The sequence below is a fragment of the Anarhichas minor genome, unplaced genomic scaffold (genome assembly GCF_050575085.1).
Source record: "Anarhichas minor isolate MPS153535 unplaced genomic scaffold, ASM5057508v1 ptg000071l, whole genome shotgun sequence".
NCBI classification, from domain to species: Eukaryota; Metazoa; Chordata; class Actinopteri; order Perciformes; family Anarhichadidae; genus Anarhichas; species Anarhichas minor.
Window position 1 is genome coordinate 92,921 of NW_027466517.1, and position 19,046 is coordinate 111,966.

The 19,046-nt window shown below is 43.7% G+C and overlaps 2 protein-coding genes across 2 annotated transcripts; one reads left to right on the forward strand and one right to left on the reverse strand.

The window, feature by feature from the left end:
• The first annotated feature begins 4,008 nt into the window (after positions 1-4,008).
• Positions 4,009-18,607, forward strand: znf648 (zinc finger protein 648). Its single transcript, XM_076079141.1, has 2 exons — positions 4,009-4,863; positions 18,458-18,607. Exons 1-2 carry the CDS (start codon positions 4,009-4,011, stop codon positions 18,605-18,607), a joined length of 1,005 nt encoding a protein of 334 aa, XP_075935256.1.
• sec16b (SEC16 homolog B, endoplasmic reticulum export factor) lies at positions 7,430-18,409 on the reverse strand. The gene is made up of 24 exons (XM_076079337.1): positions 18,376-18,409; positions 17,790-18,099; positions 17,368-17,465; positions 17,160-17,262; positions 15,623-15,837; positions 15,389-15,540; positions 15,217-15,278; positions 14,948-15,086; positions 14,589-14,819; positions 13,423-13,520; positions 11,562-11,643; positions 11,314-11,431; positions 11,116-11,227; positions 10,843-10,948; positions 10,605-10,742; positions 10,364-10,477; positions 9,112-9,196; positions 8,793-8,961; positions 8,528-8,688; positions 8,400-8,428; positions 8,106-8,213; positions 7,933-8,025; positions 7,753-7,852; positions 7,430-7,446 (listed from the first exon to the last, which is right to left on the reverse strand). Exons 1-24 carry the CDS (start codon positions 18,407-18,409, stop codon positions 7,430-7,432), a joined length of 2,874 nt encoding a protein of 957 aa, XP_075935452.1.
• Positions 18,608-19,046: the final 439 nt, after the last annotated feature.

Genomic DNA, 19,046 nt, shown 5'->3' on the forward strand with positions numbered 1-19,046 from the left:
CACTTTGATGAGGGAGACTGCCCATCAACTGGGATCCTGCAGTTTAGGAGACGATGTTAGAAAACACTGGAACCCTCCCAGCTCTCTGACACTCTCACGTGTCCTTTGAGATCAGATCAGTGCTTTAGGACGACAGTTCCTTGTACTATTTTTAGACTTGCATTAGATTTGTCCGTTCTGCATTCCATTGGCAGTGCCAAGCTTGTTAGCTTTCTTCTAAATATGATATATGATTTACCAAACAAGTCATTATTGGCCACAAATGTGTAGCTTTAAAGACACAAAAGAAATCATTCAACCAGCAATTTAATTTGTGCGATAATACAAGACAAATCAAATATGTTCTATTAAAATAGGCTACAAAGCTGCACGAAAAAAATCACCCAAAAAGGCAAATTTACATGGAAAGAATGTACTGGATAGTATAAAGTCTGCATTAAGAGGTTCGAAGTGGGTCGTGTAAATGGTACGACTCATGCAACTGGATCCTTAGCGAAGCAAATCCAACCATTTCCACAGCCGGACACCTTGTGTTCTGTGGAAAATTCCCAAATCTGGTATGTTCTCAATCAAGGCGGTCTACTCTACTCCACCGTGAAATCCAAGAACCGCCCCTCCTACAGAATGACTCTGCACTTTTTTTCTGTGCAGTGTGCCAGTGAGTTACGTATACGTCCAACTTTCTAACAAAATGCATTTGAACTGTTTTGACCTCTTTGATTGGATCAAGGGTCAAGAATATCTTTATTATCCCCAAGTAACCACATAACCATCAAACAATCAATTAACACAATATAAAAACCACATTGAGTTATTTATAAGGCCAACGGCTGCAGGGACAAATTGTCCACACAGATTACACGTGTCCTGCTAATTCAGTCAGGATGAATAGAAATACCATAATGTTGTGAAGTGATATTTTCATATGAATGGACAGCATGTGTTTGAAGCTCAGACTTCTCAAATTCAGCGTAAGAAAGCATGTATTTGTCCTCCTCCTTTATGTCTTTGACGCGATCATGAGGAAACTTTCCTAACTGGAAAGGAACACCCAGTAAACCAACAAACCACAATCTTTTGAATCCCAACAGGGAGTTCCTGGGTGATGCTCCTCATACGGCATGTTAGTACAGCTTAAGCATCCCGGTTCATTTACTGCGTCACTAAAAAAAAACAACTTGTGTAACATCCACCACAGCTTTGTTGTGACAGCTTCCAGTTGACGAACACAAAGACGCAGGAGTTGAGAACATTTCAACTCCCTCTGACTGACTTTATTTCACTTAATTGCAACTTTTCTTTGCACAAACAGGTAAAAGTTACAAACTGGATTGTAATGTAATCCTTTGGAAACAATTTACATTGTTTTGATGAGTCATGACTTCAAATGGAGATGAAACTCCTTGCACACTGCATAGTGCACACACATGCACAATAGCAGAGACACATAAAGTACGAAAGAAAGGATATGCCAGTCATAATGTCGGCCAACAATTACTTTGCTTTTACTGTATTCTACAGCTCATTTTCCAATTTCACAAACACACAACTGTGTTTTTTGTCTTCATCTTTTGTTGATAATACAGTATGTTTGTGGTGTCGTTGTGTGGGAAACTACGCAGGAGGAAGTCGACGGAGATTAAAACTTGATATGTGTCGACGAAGAAGGTGCATCACAGCTTTGAGAAGGTTATTTGGTAAGTGTCAAATTTCAGTCTGCTCTCCTGGGAAAATGCACTGAGTGCCAGCATTGTCCATTCAATCACGACATGAGTCTCACGAGAACTACTCAATTACTTAACACATGCAAGCTGGGCGAGGCCTGTTCGTCTCTACGGTGTAAGAGAGAGGGCACTGTCTGATCGGGACATTCAGGAAAGATGCAGTACGAGGAAACCTACGAGGAAGCCAATATTTGTTAAAGCTGATGATACGTGCCTGTTCTTGAGAATAAAAACAATACTTAATATTGATAAGTGCGTGCCGAGTAACTACATCCTCCTCACTGAATGCAACATGATTTTGTATATGGTTCCCAAATCATCAATAGGAAAGGGATACAAGGTCACCTACTCAAGAAACTGCAATTGCAGCTTATTTGTCATCTTGAGAGCTGAACACGTCACACCAAATTCAAACCATTCAACCTTTTTTTCTTCAAAGTCCTAAATTGGACACATACTAAAAAAAAAACTCTGTTTCCATGAAAAGATATTTTTAAAGAAATCGTTTTACTCTCTTTATCAATTGAGAACATTCTGTTCTGCGTAAATAATACACATGGCCACAATGAGATAAAGGCTGGCCTAAAACGAGATGTCCATGGATTTCTCTTGTTGAATGGAGCCGGTGATTTTCCACAGTCTGTGGATTGTGGGTTCATAACAACAGCAAGTAAACAGCGACACGTTGAGGCCGTTATAAGAAACTGCACATGAGCTTAAAATAGGAATGAAAGCTTAGACAGTTCCATCACAAATTCCATCACTGAAAACGGGCCGTGTCAATGTAAATGACACGGTAAAACACTTAAGTAGCATATTTAGTAATGTGATGTAGGTTACATACATGATGCCATTTCTGACATTTGCTTTAATTGGCTAAATTAATTAACGCACGCGAGACCTTTTAACTTAATAGTTCATTAAAATACCAATGCGCTGCCAACCTGCCCCACCGATACGGCGGAAGGACGAAAGTTGACGTATTGGTGTTTGTATTCCTATGAACGTAGGTCTGGGACGTTCTCTGTGAAACCTTCTCACTCGCTATATGCAAACAGGCGGTGCGCTAAGTCAGTTAAAAAGGTAAGCTGAGCCAGGCTGTGGAGATATCACTGCTGTTGCTGACCAGCAGGATAGATGCTGACCAAGTCCCAGAGACGGCTGCTGCCAAAACTCCGCCCATTAACACCACCGACTGCATCACGACCCGTGGCTTGGATATCTCTGTGGCATCTTCTCAACCGGACCTGCTCGGAAGGAGGCCGCAGAGTAAGCTTAGCTCTGTGAAATGCTTTTAATGTGGGAAGTTAACATTCACGAGACTTTTTTAATGGGAACATAAGGAGAGTCTATGGAGAAACATGGAAGTTTGGGTAATTCATGTGCCATGTGACTGCAAGATGCAAAGCTATGTGAAGGATACACCTAAGGTCATGGTGGATGCAGCCGCAAAGTAAGTAGTAAGCCGGCCTGTATGGTAATAGTTATACAATAAAACAATTAATCCATGTGAAGGCTTTGATATGATCATTTATTTAAGAAATGGAAGTTATAATGAAGACCCACTAGGCTTAGATGAGGATGGTAATAACATGCTCTGTGTATTTTTTAGGTCTTTTTAAGGAGGCGTATTGTCCGGAACTCCCCAACTCATGCAGATGATTTCATGGCATGATTTCAAGTGACCATGGCTGATGAAATCTCCCCACGGACGTCCGCCAGGCCAGTTGAAAAGAGAAGTAATAGGAAACACCGAGAAAGGCATTCTGTCACCTCTCCTCTCTCGGGTGGACAGCTCTTAATGAACCCTTCGCATGTGAAGACTGACTCTTCATTTGACGCAATTTGTGGAACAAACTCACTTTCGGAGAGCTGTGAAGCTGGAATCCTTTATCTGAATCCTCAGACACCGAACTGGTCTCTCGTGGAGAAGTTTGCTGAACTTTCACCGGGAGAATTCACGGGATTTAAAGACGTGGTGGACAACAGCAGTCAAGGATTGTCACAATGCACTACACATATTGAGAACAATAAAGTGTGCGGATCTAATGAAGTGCTCTTGGATGCTGCGAATAAGAAGGAAAGTAACTGCTTAAAGAGCCATACGATACAAAGTAACGCCTCAGCCAACCAGAGGGCGTCTAAGCTCAAAGAGCTAAATGTTGAGGAATATTCTCCAGGTGGTGTCGGGAATAAGACCAAAAAAAAGGATGTACATAGTCCTTCTGTGAAGAAATTGCTTAAAAAGTGCGAAGATGACAAGATCCCTCGACTTTTGGTCGCGATGAAAAAACGTAACAGAGTCGACAAAGAGCACCGTCCCTTCAAGTGCACCCACTGCAACTGGGCTTTTAAGAAGCTCTGCAACCTGCAGAGTCACTTGCAAACGCACACCGGCCTCAAGCCACACGTGTGCGACATATGTGGCAAGGCTTACTCCCACCAGGGCACGCTGCAGCAGCACAAGCGCCTCCACACGGGTGAAAGACCATATCACTGCCCCTTCTGTGTCAAGACCTACATCTGGTCCTCGGATTACCGCAAGCACATCCGCACACACACCGGTGAAAAGCCCTACGCGTGTGACACTTGTGGGAAGGATTTCATTCGCTCCTCTGACCTGCGGAAGCACGAGCGGAACATGCATACCAACAACAAGCCCTTCCCCTGCACGCACTGTGGCAAGACCTTCAACAAACCCCTCTCCCTGAAGCGCCACGAGCGGAAGCACCTTGGAGAGAGGCCTTTCTCCTGCCCCGACTGTGGCAAAGCCTTCGCTCTGGCCAGTCGCATGGCAGAGCACCAGAAGATCCACGCCGGAGTTCGTCCGCACGTCTGCCCGGTGTGCTCCAAGTGCTTCACCAAGTCGTCCAACTTGACCGAGCACGAGGCCATTCACAGCGGAGCGCGGCCCCATAAGTGCGCCGAGTGCGGCGTGGCGTTTGCCATGGCCTCCCGCCTCGTGCGGCACCAGTACGTCCACAGTAAAGAGAAACCCCACAACTGCACGGGCTGCAGCAAGAGCTTTAGCCTCCTGGCCATGTTGGAGCTTCACCAGGAGCAGACGTGCGCTGGGAGGATCTTTGTCTGCGTGGAGTGCGACAAGTCTTTCCAGTGCGCTACAAAGCTGGCTGAGCATGTGCTGAACCACAGGGACACACCGATGTCTGAATCAGTTTAAAGACAGGTGCTGACAGATTAATGGTGTGACGTGAAAGCGGCTACAAGGGCATCGGACCCTTTTTAAAGTGAGGATATGTTAGTAGTTATTAATAATGAGTTAACACTAATCTCACAACGTTGCCCCTCTGCATGTATTGAAATGCAGGCAGTTTATTATGATGAACCTGTGCTGTGGTAGCATGCCTGGGTCTCTCTGAATCTGGTGGCTAAGGTCGGGACATGCGGACTCAATTCAAGCAGGATATGGCGCTGAGCATTCCATGTCAGAAGGCCCATCACTTCCTCATGCTGAGTTTTACTGCTACACAGAGATTCGTATACCCAACTTTAGCATCAGCTTAATGTTCTCAACCCATCAGGGCCTGTCATACACATACAACTAACAGCTTTATCAATATTGACTTATCCTCAGGTGCAGGCTGTTTTTAATTGTCTGGTGAGGAGCGAGTTTTTTTGGACGCACAAGCAGCAATAGCTGCAACAGACGTGCCCTGACATAAGCCAGTCATACCTCCTGAGACACATTGCTGTGACCACGTTTATACGTTTTGATGTTTCAGGGAAGTTAGCCAATCAAGTCTGTCATTGCTTTCTTGAATGATCGTCATGGTGCTTTGTATTCATTATTCAGTCTGGGAGTACAGCTAGTTCCATGCAGGAGAACCTTTAAATGTGTTAAGTATACATCTCAGTGTGCAGGTAAGGCCAGGTGTCAAGCTGTGGCTCTTTTTAAACATATTGCCGTGCACAACATGTTTGGTTTGTACAAGAGTCTTTCAATCGTGAGCATGTAGGAGCTCTAACTCTAGTGGATGAAAGGGAAACAACATTGCACACCTTATTAAATTATGTCTGAAGATTAATCTTAATAAACGTTATTTATTAACCAAATGGTCATTTCAAAATAATGTCATCAGCTTTTATTTTTGTTGTACTAATGATAATGTTTTATCTCTGGGGGATCATTTAAAACAGACGTTGGTGAATGACTTGATGAGAAATCACATTTTTGGAATCGGCCTGTCAGAATTCCACTATTGGGAGAGATTTTTCGGATGCCACTTGAAAGGGTTTTTCATAAATGCGTTTATGGTCTGACACATTATTTGGTAGGCGGTGACCGTCGACTCGCCAGTGTGGCCCAGCTACACTTGGCTACTGCCGACTAATGGTAAAAGGAGACCGCATGCCTGACTTGCTCTACATTAAGTAAGAGGCCCCGTTTGGAATCCCAGATATTTCTTGGCAAGATATTTTTATTCAATATGGCAGGCACAATTGCTTCGATAAAGTTGTAATCAATCCATTGCATGTGCTGGTACAGAGATACAAAAAAAGCAAAGACAAATACTGTAATACACAAAGCCATGTGACAGAAGTCAAAATTAAAAAAGGTGACGCAATAATAGCATATATTACTGTGTTTTATATACATCTTAAGGAGCCTACATTGGCTTTGTCATACCATAGACATTTATATGATAGTGCTATTATTAAAGCTTGTTGAAGGCGTTGCAAGTATCAGCGCATAAACAGTTTAATCCAATAAGGGAATACTGGCTGGCTGTGTAGTGGGTGTATGGGGCATGTTGGGTGCTTGCCTGGCACAGGTTTTTCCCAATCTCCCCACACCCCCACCCCTCCTCCTCCTCCTCCTCTCGCACCACATGGTATCATCCATCTTGGCAGCATCACAACTCAATGTCTTATAAACAATAGAATTCACTTTACAGAAGGTTAACATAATCAGATAATGTTCACACTGTGCAATAATTTGCCAGCCTTGCAAAGTCAGGCTTACTCTGCTTGGATGGCTTCAGTGAGGCTAATAAACGACCACAGCATCGGATCACAATTCAGTTCGCACCTCATTTATGTTTGAATGTGTTTTTAATCGTTGAACGATTGTGTTTTAAGTGGCGTGGATAGACATCGGATCATAAAAAGATGATGGATGGATGGATTTACACTCATAAATATAATGTAAATTGAGCCAATTCCCTTGCAGCACGTGGTGGCGTGGCAGTTAGCTAGGTGGTCAGTTGCTGGCATTGGCAGTCCTGGTCAAATCTCTTGTACATAAATGGTTATTGGGGTCAATTAAGATATCCCTTCCCCCAAATAAGTCCTGCATCCACTGGTCATTTCCCCGCTGTCAGCTATTAGAGAGCACATTCGCTCGTTGCAATATGAGTGACTATGCCAGTCCATCCAGAGTATTTATATACACCATGATGGTGAGCAAGGCTAGGGGGGTTGAAAGGACATCCTTTAATAAGAAATGCGTGAGGGGTGGGGATGGGGGGCAAATATAATGAATATTATAGGTGTTCATCCAAGCTCAGGTGATCTCTCATTAGACATAAAGGCACTGTGAATGACAGGTGGTCTGATATCCCCACATCCTACAAACACAAAAGGTTTCAAAGTAACTACATGAGTCCTTAAATACGGTGCAGACGTATTTATCTTTCAGTAGCTTCATTTACCTGTGATACAGGCTCGTGGTCTGGAGAGGGCTTCTACCCCAGCTGCTGGCCTAGAAAGGAAACATGGCTATTTATAGAAAACTATCACATTTGCATAGCTTAATATAGGTAAAATGTCACGCATATCATGACTGCATTTTAGCCCAAATATGAAATTGGACACGCTGGTCAGTAACTGTGTTAATGGCAGCGACACACAGGAACACAGCTCCTCTAGTCCGTGACCTCAGAAATCCCACATAACATTTGAAGAATGTGGAACTCAGCAAAATATTCATAACTTAGTCACTCTAAAAAAAGACAGGAAAAAAGGAATTCGACCCTGACAATGAAGACAAAATTATTTCATAATTCACCAGCTTTCCTTGAAAAGGGGTTGATCCCAGCAGAGGAAGGCTGAGGTGGAAACATGGCAGGCGGGGGAGGAGGAGAGAAGCCAGTAGTCGGTGGTAGCACCTGAGAAAACAAACAAAAATATACATTTTATATCGCCAATTGAAACTGAGCAGTATAATGTTTATTTATTCGACTCTTACCATCTGAGCCGGGCTTCTCTGCTCTGAACTCTCCTCGTGAAGATCTTTGGGTTTCGACTTGAACCAACCACTAAACCATCCGGCTTTGGTGCTCTGCATCGAATACAGAGAGAATGAGACCCGTGTCCAACAAATGGCATACTGTCACCTGTGGTTCAACAGGTCTGACCCACCTGTTTAGGAGGTCCGCTGGTCTGCTCGGAGCCTTCTGAACCTTGCTGGCCGCTCTGCTGGAATTGCCCCTGCCGACTGGCGTTGACCTCAAGCATCTGAACCCCCATCTTCAGAGGAAATACAAACACGCACCCAGGTCGCTTTTTGGAAACATTTAACAACACTAAAAAGGGCTCAAATCTTGAAACAGTGGGAAAACATTGGTCCAGGAAAAGATCACATATGTAACATCAAACCAGGAGGTTGCCATCTTTGTGTTTTTTATCTGTAAGACTACTACAAAGATTACTCACTGTGCCTGCTCCAGAGAACGACCCCGCCCCTGCAGAAGAAATCACAAACATCACACACAAGCCGACTCCCCACGGCCCATAGTACATATCTGAATGGAGAAAGAAATGATCTCGCATTAGATTCTCACCCTCTGCTGCTGATGGCTGACTACTCAGAGGACAATGTGGTGAGGCAGCTCTGACTTCAGCACTATCTGTGTTATGATAACTGAAGGCTTGGCTTGCAGTCACTGTGGGCGCTGGAGGAGCGTAAACCAACGGTACTGGCATCGGAGAATTGGCGTGCGGCCTAGACGAGCAACAGAGAGAGGACAGTGACATAATGCCCATTAGCAATGGGTGTCGTATCCACTCTATGTCGTTGACAGACGTGGATAAGGCATGTTGCTGCACAGCTCGTACCAGTCCTGAGCTCTGTTATCGTCCCACGACAACACGTTCATTTCCTCAGTGATTCCGTCAACTTGATGCTCAAGGTTTGCTTGGTCCCCAGTGCCTCTGTAATAAAGGAGTTCTGGCTCTGGACTCTGGATGTCACGATTTAGGTCATTCAAGTGCGATTCTGTAGAATGATCAAAATCAACATTTTGAAGTATCCTTTGAGTATTCATTAGCAGATATACAAGAAAGCAGGTGCAACAGACACTGCTCTCGAATGTGAAACAGGCCACACAGCTGCATCATTTGAAGTAATGAGAGGATAGGAAATTACCTAAGGACACTTTGCCACCCTCATGGGCCAAAGCACTTTCCCCAGGTGGTGGCTGGTATGTTTCAGTACAGTCGTAACTCCCCGTCTGAGAAAAATAAGAAATGTAGACACTTATATAGTCTTACTGTAAACAAGACAAACAAGAGTTAGCTGCAACTAAATGCTAACGCTAGCAAACGAACATGCTCACAATGACGATGCTTGCATGCTAATCTTTAGCAGGTATAATGTTTGCCATGTCCACTGCCTTAGTTTGGCATGTTTGCTAACATTTGCTAAATTAGCGCTTAACACACAGTACAGCTGAGGCTGATGGGAATGTCATTAGTTGTGCAGGTATTTGGTCATAAACCAGTTACATTTTGACCTGATGCTGGCCCTAGATGAAACGTTAAGGGATCACCAAAGATATTCCAACTCATCCGGAAGGTGACATGAATCGGTACCGAACTCAATGGCAATACGTCCAATAATTGTTGAGAAATCTCTCTCAAAACCACAAATGTCAACCTCATGGTGGTGCTAGAGGATCGTCAGTGTATCACCAAAGTCATTGGGAAAATCGTCTGGGAACCATGAATGGTTGAGATATTTCAGTCTGGGCCAAAGTGGTGGACTGTTCAATGTGGTCCAACAGACAGACATTGCCATCTATAGAGCCACGTAGCTATTGTGGATTAAAAAACAAAGAAGAAAGACTTTTGAAAGCTAAATACATTTTTCAGACACTGAACGGCAATGTAACCCTCACTATTGCTCATTTTGAATGTGGGGCAGTGATTGAATTTAATAATATTCGTGCCAGTACTCTAAACCAGGAGCTGGCAGAACATACACACATATAGCATTAGGGGCAGAAATCGTGTGCAAACACCATATTTTATCATTTTGGACCAAAAGTGGGCTTTTGACCTTGTGGATAACGTTGTTTGTTTGCTTTACGACGATCAGGGAACCGTACTGGTGTGTTTATTTTTTATATTTGTGCCTTAAGGTGGGGTGGGTGTCCAATATGGGTCAACTTTGAAGGCCCCTGTCTCCTGAATTATTGGTCATTCCACACATTCTAACACTCTCTTATATAGTTTAACATTCCCCAGCACTGTTGCTGGGAAATAAAGCAGCCAACCGGTTAAGATTCCTGTTGAAACTCAATTTCTGATCAGCCAAAAAAAATGAGAGACGTCCTCATTTTCCTATTTTCCCTTAAGATTACACATTTTTCTGAAATCAAAACCATGACGAAGCACACCTGCAAACTGTGGTGCATGGCACGCAGCTGTCTCAGCCAGTCGGGTTCCTGCCCGGCTCCGCTAACACCTGCTTCACTGAACTGACCCTCGGAGTTTCTCAGCCTGTCTGACAGCTGCAGGAGGAAGGACACACACGTGCAGTACATCCATGTAGAACTCAATTGATACACAATGAATCACTTTGACTACAGTACTCAAATGCATGAGACATAATGTGTGTGTAGGAGGATGTGTGAATACCTTAACAACCTCTCCAGTCAGCACAAAGAAAGGCTCCCTCTGTCTGAGGATCGCCCGTCCCACCACCTCGCAGTAATGAAAGGCCTGAGATGCGAGGCCGCAGTCCAGCAGTCGACTGGCATACAGGAACTTATACACCTGACCACAACGCAGCAATGTTCAGCATCAAATTTGAATAAATATGACTGCAAATGAGAACAATATTATATATTAAAAAGCAGTGAGATATGGGAACTACCTGAAAGGATGGTAGTGAAAGGCATTTGCCCCCAAGTGACTGGCAGTATTCATACAATTCAGTGCACTGAATGGCAAGGTTCGTGGCAAAGTATTCAAAGGATTGCCTGAAGGAAAGGAGAGGACACAGCAAACCAAACATAAGCAAGATCATCTCAGCAAACACAGGAGGTAAAACAAACAAAAGAAGATTAAAACAACAAGCATTGAAAGACCAGCCTTGCCTACTGGTCATTTCTTCTTATAACAATGGCAGATAAATGGCGCAGCTCACCTGTGGCTGCTGCCCAGAAGCACCAGTCTCTCTGCCTTCTTTGTGAATACCCCGAAGGGAACGCCGGCCGTCAGGTAGCACACGTGGGCGGCATGTAGAAGGCCTTTGGAGGCTGAGCGGGGAAGAGCAACACAGAACAATCAGCTCGTATATCTGTGCAGAGACAACATTGTTACGTTTTAGTCGGTGAGTCCATACCGAGCGTGTCCCCCATGGTGACGATGGCCTTCTGTTGGACGGCAGGATCTCCCGTCTCGTTGGAGAGCATAACAGCCAGATGGGGCCTCCAGTTTCCCCATTTTTCAGTTCCACAGCACTGGGCATAGAGCAAAGAGCATACAGCACATGGCTCTTATTAGCTAATAAATTACAGACTGATGTCTTAACAGTACAATAACTGCAATTGTGACGATTTGCGCAGAGGTTGTGTTCGTTTTTTTTTTTACCATGGATACAACAGGGATTCTCCCAGTCAGCAGGTGGAAGAGGGTCTGGAGGGGATCACTGGCCGTTAGCTGGCCTGTAAACCTGCCAAAAGAGCTGTTTGTCTCAATGCACACCTATAAATCTTATCAGTTAAAGAGCGTCGCTGCTACTATTCTGTAAAGAAGTGATACACCATGCTGATGTCATTCACAAATAATAATTAAAAAAATCAGCCTGGCTATCTACCCTCCGCCAGGCATTCCTCCGGCAAGTGCTGCTGCGAGACATTCTGCAGATGCCAAAATAGTCTGTAAATCTGGATTGGGTTACATGAGAAATAGTTCACAGAAACTTTAGTTTAGCGTTATGGTGCAATGATTTATTCTTAATGTCGATCAGCGCACTGAGCTCAGAGATAGAGAATCATTACTGATTGATTAATAGAGTTTTCAACTTTTGCCTGATGGACAAATGCAAGTTAGAAATACCACTGATAAACAAACTCGATCTATTGCCTCATACAAAAATATCAAACTTTTCTTTATTTTCTTTTGAAAGTGTTTACGAACAGGAAGCCAAGTTGAAGTGTTCCAGAGGTCTAATCTCCTCTTGTTTTCAGAGCTGTAATTACCTTCCACAGATTCTAAATAAAGCGAATTAGTTTTGGGTGCAGGGGTGTGGAAAGCCACGGGACTTATTGGACAGAGCCGAGATGTGCTTCACAAGTATTACATTTGTCTTCCTCTCTTAGTTCTGACTGCGGCCGATTGCTGTAGGAGTGCCATCCGTTGATTTTTCTTCATTACTGAATTGTCTTTGATATAAATATTGATTGGAGGTGCAATAACACCCATGAAAATTGTCAAATACATTTTTGTACAAAAAAATGGCATGATCATTTTAAGTTCCACAAATGAACAGCCATGCTGGCAGCTCTGTTGAGCTATACGTAGGCACAGTGGAGCTACGGGGTAACATCTGCAGGCTAACACGCTCACAATGACGATGCTAACATGCTTATGTTTAGCTGGTATAATGTTTGCCATGTTCACCGTTTTAGTTAGGAATGTTAGCATGCTAACTTTTGCTAATCAGCGCTAAACAGAAGGATGAAAGGGGTGTCAGTTTAGCAATTTGTCGGTCATAATCTCAAGTTTCAGATCTGATGATGATGAGGCCAGAAGTAAAGTCAGAGGATCACCAAAGTTATTACAGTTCATCCCGAGGGGAGCACAAATGCGTGTATCACATTTCATGGCAATCCATCCAAGAGCTGTTGAGACATTTGACTTTAAACAACAAATGTCAGCTTCACGGTGGCGGTATAGAAAAGGTCAAAGGGTCACCAAAATCATTAGGAGTCATCCTATGGGGACCATAAATGACACATATGCCGAAAACTTGCATATCGTCATACGGCTCCTCTATGTTTTCTACATTTCTCGTTTTCTACAACTTTTCGAATGTTATTGGACCAAATGGATCAAATTCTGACAATACAAAGAGTAATATGAGTAATATAAAAACTGTCTTGACCGTTTATACAGCCGCTCCTTTTCCATTGTGTATGGGGAAAATGCTTTTTGAGCAAGTGCGCGTCATGTGACGAACAATGAATACCCCTGTGCGACAACTATGCCAAAAGAGCTGCGTTTGTAGGCTTAACTACAACACACACAATAAACTGAGGATATACTCCTGATACAAATGACAGAAACAGTGGCCACATTTCCTTGTAACTGCAACATATGGAACAAGTTTAAAGCAGACCGTAAGTTTCTTGTCAGAGGGAGCATTTTTCCACCAATTAAGGCTCGTGTGTAGAGTTGTATACAGATTTCTTGTAGCTGTCGTGTCTCAGTATGGCTTTCCTCTTCTCACCTGTTCAGCACAGTGGTGTAGGACCTGTTGTCCATTTTGCTGGCCAGAAACAGTGCATGCCCCCACAGGCCGCTGCTCATAGCTGACTCCAAGGCCTCCTGGAAAGCACATTGTAAAGTGTGAGGGGACAAACGCTCAGATCCCAGCACAGTATGACATCCAAGGCAACTACGAAGATGAAACGCAAAGCCTCTTTTTTTTTTAAACTATTTAAAGGTTCTCTATTGATATTCACAGCAATAATATAGCAGCAAACAATTATTATTGCTATGTAGTGATATAGTGGACTAATAAGCAGATAATGAAGATGATGCATAAACCACGCTTAAAGACGTTGAAGCGGAAGCGTAGCGCTCAGCCTCCAGTTCCGCCCAGGTAAACACTGTTTGCTCTGTCAGCATGGTTGCCGTTGTTGGCACTGTTAGCACTGTTAGCGCTGTTAGCTGCAGGCTGCCGGCTCAGCCGACCCCATGTTGAGAGCCGTTTGTAGGCAACAGATGTGCTTTGTATTTTGCGTTTAGCATCTTTGTTGTATGTGGATTAATTTTTGAGTATATATTATATTTACATCCCACCCTGGAGAGTAGGTGATTATATTATGGCATTTGGAGTTTCGTTGAGATTACCAGTGGTGATAAGTAACTAAGTACCTGCAGTTAAGTACTATAAGGACAGTATTGCAGTATCTGTATCTAACTTGAGTATTTCCTTTTTATGCTACTTTATAAATCTCTACATTTTAAAGATTGGGAATTTACATTAAAAACATACGACAATACTAAAATACAATGCAGTGTTCCAGATTAAACCAGTGGTTCCCAGCCTTTTAGGCTTGTGACCCCTGAAACAAAAGTAGTGTCTAGTGGGGCTTCCTTGTCTTGGTTCAGATGTCTACTTTGGTGGAACTGCTGTATTGTTATTAACAGTTTACAGCTGAAATCTAAATGATTTTTTTCTGCAGAATTGATATGTTTATTTTTGATGCATTTGGTGAATTTAGCAATGATTCAATTCTTTACTTTTTCCCCAAGTAGGATTTTAAAGACAGGACTTTTAATGGAATGGAATATTATTACATTGTGGTATTGGTACTTTTATTTAAGGGAAGGAACTAAATAAATAATAAACATATGATGAATGCATAGAGAGTTTAAAAGGTGGAAAACCTTCTTTCTTCCAGCCAGCAGCAGTTGAGTGTAGCTCTGCAGGGCCTTCTCAGAGGTCTCAGAGCTGAAGCTGCTCCAGGTACCCGTGAGCAGGTCATCTCCTGTGCGAGGTGGCGCTTCAGCAGTCGTACCGTCACCGAAGTCAATGAGTGTGGGAGCGTCTGACTCCCAGCTTCCATCTGAATGTGAGCCCTGCATCAGCAGCTCTGCGATATCCGAGCCAACTATTTGCTGAAACAACGGAAATTTAGAAAAAAATGTATCAGGAAAAAAAACAACCCCACAATGATTTCTGAGATTTGTTGTTTGATGCTAAGCAAAATATGTCCACATGCAACAACAAGCCATTATCCACGTACTGCATTCTGTCTGCAGAGCAGGATCAGTAGATTCCACAGGAGGGCAGCAGAGCTCTTATCATGCAGCTCGTCACCGCTCATGCAGGCGCCTGCCCTCTGGTGGGCAAACTCTATAGCATCTACTTTGTGCAGATCTTCCCTGCAAAAACATGAAAAGCAGAGTACATAGCAGTCAAACATTGAACTTTAAACATAATCTCTTTCAGTCTCACAAGACGAGTAATAACTTTAGATTTGACATTCTGCAAAATATACTCTAATGGCAACACCTGGTTAAGGGCCCTGGGAAGTTTCTCATCTCCTGCTGTTCCTTTGTCTCACCCAGAATTACCTGTGCAGACATGGAGACAGAAATAATCTCTTCTTCAAGAATACAGTAGCAGTGGTTAAGACAAAGACAATCTTATAATCTTTATTAACACAGGCTAGTGTTGCACCTACTTCCAGACTGTGGATTTCCAGCTGGCTAACTTTCTCCTGTGTGGACAAGCCTGGCGTGACCCGTATCAGCTGGCCTGCTGGCCCAAAGCTCACGACCACGTGAGGGATCGAGTACTTCAGAGGAGCTGACGTCTGGTGCATTGGCCCGTGCTCTGTGGAGATGTGAAGCACAGAAGAACCCGCGTCATGAAGAACACTGAGCGGAGTGAGAGAGAATAAACTACACACACTCACCTGCGTCAGACGTGTGGACGGATTGTGGGGCGGGCTCGCTGTGCTCAGCTCCGTTGATGTACTGACTCAGCTCATAGCTGCTGGAGGACAGCCCTGAGTTTTTGGAACGTTCTAACGTCCCCAGGTAATAAGAGGACACCTCCTCATTGTCTCTGGAGGGATTATCCTCGTAGGGGTTGAGGTAATGCTGGGAGTTGCCTCTGCCTTGGTCATACCTGAAAGAATGAAGGCAACAATATATTGCGTTTACACAGAAATGCATATTCAGTTTGCTACTTTTTATTGCTGCTACAACACACAATGATTCACCCTTAAAAGTCATGTTATCAACACTAAGTAGCAGCTCTGTCTTTCCAGCATTAAACCCAATCTAGCACTCGGATGCATTTTATAGTGCAGGAAGCAGCAACAAGTGGTGTCGGTATGTTAAGAGGAAGACCTCGGTCATTGCTGTATACAGCGGTTTATGTCTGACCAAACACACAAGTTCATCAAGGTACCTCTGGACGACTTTGTTTTCTGCAGATTTACATTAAAGCTGTAACTGCTTTTTATCTGTTCTCTCCTGGACAACTGTAGCATACGTCACTCTGGCATCCGTCAGAGCGATCTCCACCTGCTCCAAATAGTGCAGAAAAAGTGCTGTTTGAATAATAACTGGCACGGAAAAAAAACACCATGTTACTCCCATGCTAGCCAACTTATACTGGCTTCCTGTTGGGTTTGGCATTGGTTTTAAAATTCCACCCATGGATTTTAAGGCATTATTTGACCCAAATATATTGCTGATTCGTTGACTTCTTTAGCGCATGTCTCCCCCTCTGCAGGTTTTGGGACACTCCTAATTATTGATTTATCTTAAAGGTCCAGTGTGTAGGATTCGGTGGCATCTAACGGTGAGGTTGCAGATCACAATCAACTGAGATGTCCCCTGGGTGCTTGGCTTGTAGAAGAACTACGGTGGCCAACGTAATACTGCGAATGTTCTTATCACGTGTTTGGTTTGTCCCTTCTTGGCTACTGTAGAAACATGGCATCCATAAAGAGGACCCCCTCCGTATGGAGGTAATAACAACTCATTCTAAGGTAACGAAAACACAACAATGCTTTTTTTCAGGTGCTTCTAGAGTGAAATCATATTCCATTTATGCTAATAGCTCCTTCTAAACGCTACACGCTGGCCCTTTAACTCTTCAAAAACCATCATATTATAGAAGTCTTTTGTGAATACTTCTCTTTTATCATTGCAACCCTTCCACCTTAACTTGTAAGATACCTTTTGTCCTTCTTGTGTGTTCAGATTGCATTTTTTAGTTTTTCTATTGCTTCCTTGTGGTTTCTTTGTATACGGTTTTGCCTGTAAAACTATTGTTAAGAACAATATCATACAAAAAAAAGGGAATCGTTATTTTTATACATAACATTATGACAAAGAAATGTACAAATGACACTGTATGATTAGAAAAAAACATGGTGCAAAAACACCACAGCAATGAATCCACATCACAAACAATGTTTCCAAAATCTTTCGGCTCACCTGTGCCCGTCAGTGTAGGAGCTCCCCGAGGGCTCATGCTTGTATGTTCTGTCAGGATAAGGAGCCGTTCTCGAGGAGTCCTGGGCCCCCCACTGGCCGGCATCTTAATGGAAACAAGTACCATCTCATTTGTTGTAACCAAGACATAGAGTGTAGCACTGCTAATAAAAGCTTTGTCCTCCCACAGAGTTCTCTTTTATCACTGTACCTTGTTGTCCGCTTTGTCCCCTATAGTAGTCATGGTCATAGTAACCATAGTTGTCTCTGTAGTCCCACTGGCTGTGGGGGGGATAGTCATACCCGTGCCTGGAAATAATGGGTTTCATCAGAGCATTCATTCATTCATTTTATCTCTAAAGAAAGCGTAACATTCTGCAAACACGGATCTACAGAGCTTGCCTCTGACTTTCTTTAACCCTTCTCGTGGTGACAGGTGAGTATCCCAGCATGCACTAAACACCAGGAAGGACAACATGCACTCAACCAAATGGGTTACGCACTTGAACCTGGATTTGTTGCACCACATCATAACAGAAATCAGCGTGAGATAACAGAATGCCCATTTAAACTGAGCTTTTTAATTTAACCAATTTTAGAGAGCTGTATGCACAGTCCCATTACTGCACACACCTGGACTGGGGTCTTTGGAGTTCCGGACGGCCGTAGCCATAAGGATACTGCTGAGCGTTGTGTGGATACTGCTCCGGTCTGGCAGGAGGACTGGTGAAGTGAGCCCTGTAGCGGGCATCCGTCTGAGCCCAGTGCCTGTCCCCCTCTCTGGGGTTTGGCGGTTGGTAGCTGTGGTCTCTGTCCTGCTGAGAATACCTGTGGTAGTCCTCTCTGTCTTTAGTTCTGTGAGAGTGGGGGACAGGGTCGGGCCGGGGGTGACCTCTGTGATCCATGATGAACCCTTCACACAAGATCAGCCTCCCTCGACACCTGAGGTATGTAGAGCAAAAATCCACACAGTGAAATGTTGTGTTTAGGCTCTTACTGCTCGCACATGCCAGATGCAGTCAAAGTACATCCACCCCTGCCACATCATGTCACAGGAAACTCACCACAGGAGCTGATAAACAAGTCTGCATGATAACAAGGGGATAAAGTTCACCCATATAACACTGTGTTGATACTGCACCAGGAAGCAGTGCTTAAAAACGGTGATCCAATGAGAGGAAACAAACAAACAACTTACCAATGGATACTTTAAAATCAAAATCATACCATTCAGGGTATGAATAATCCTTCATCTCTGTTCTATTTGCATTGTGTGTCCCGGCCTGAGTGTGGTCAGTGAGATGAGAGTAAACAGTGGAGCACGCCCTGAGAAGTTTGACAGCTGCAGCCCCACAGGGCTGGAAAAGACGAAATCACGGCCATCTCCAGGCTCCAGGATCATTCCAACAAAAGAAAGTTCTGCCAGTCCTGTCTGTGTAATGTCCACATGACTAACCGCGTCCTCGGATTGTAGGCTACATGTGGCGGGAAGAAAACAAACAGTAGAACTTTAAAGTGCCGAGTGTTTGCCACGTTGCCGGTAGAGAAGATGCAGCGCACCGCCAAAGTCGGCTATTTGGAGTTGGGATTGAGCTGGTCTCCGGTCGGTTTTAGGAATGTTTCCGTGAACGTGGGCGCAGTGAAACTGATTCCTAGTCAGCGCTGACTACTTCTAAACTGAACGTTTATGTTACATTCCCACCAGAGGCGCTGTAACCACATACTGAGATATGAAAACTCACTGAAGCTCAGGCCCCTCGTTGCTACAGTCCATAGCTATTAATCTATTAATGTCAGTTACATGTGTATCAACCTATAAATCAATGAATAGAATGTGTATGAACTCTATTATACTACTGTAACTTTTTATTGGAATTATGACATGTTAGA

Bases quoted from the DNA above. Each gene is read 5' to 3' on its own strand.
- znf648 (XM_076079141.1), top strand. From the start codon at position 4,009: ATGAAAAAACGTAACAGAGTCGACAAAGAGCACCGTCCCTTCAAGTGC. The intron at 4,864-18,457 runs GTGCTGAACCAC...GTGGTCAGTGAG, and splicing joins CTACAAAGCTGGCTGAGCAT to ATGAGAGTAAACAGTGGAGC.
- sec16b (XM_076079337.1), bottom strand. From the start codon at position 18,409: ATGAAGGATTATTCATACCCTGAATGGTATGATT. The intron at 11,432-11,561 runs GTAAAAAAAAAA...CTCTATGCCCAG, and splicing joins GAATCCCTGTTGTATCCATG to TGCTGTGGAACTGAAAAATG. The intron at 8,689-8,792 runs GTGCAGCAACAT...TTGCTCGTCTAG, and splicing joins GCTCAGGACTGGTACGAGCT to GCCGCACGCCAATTCTCCGA.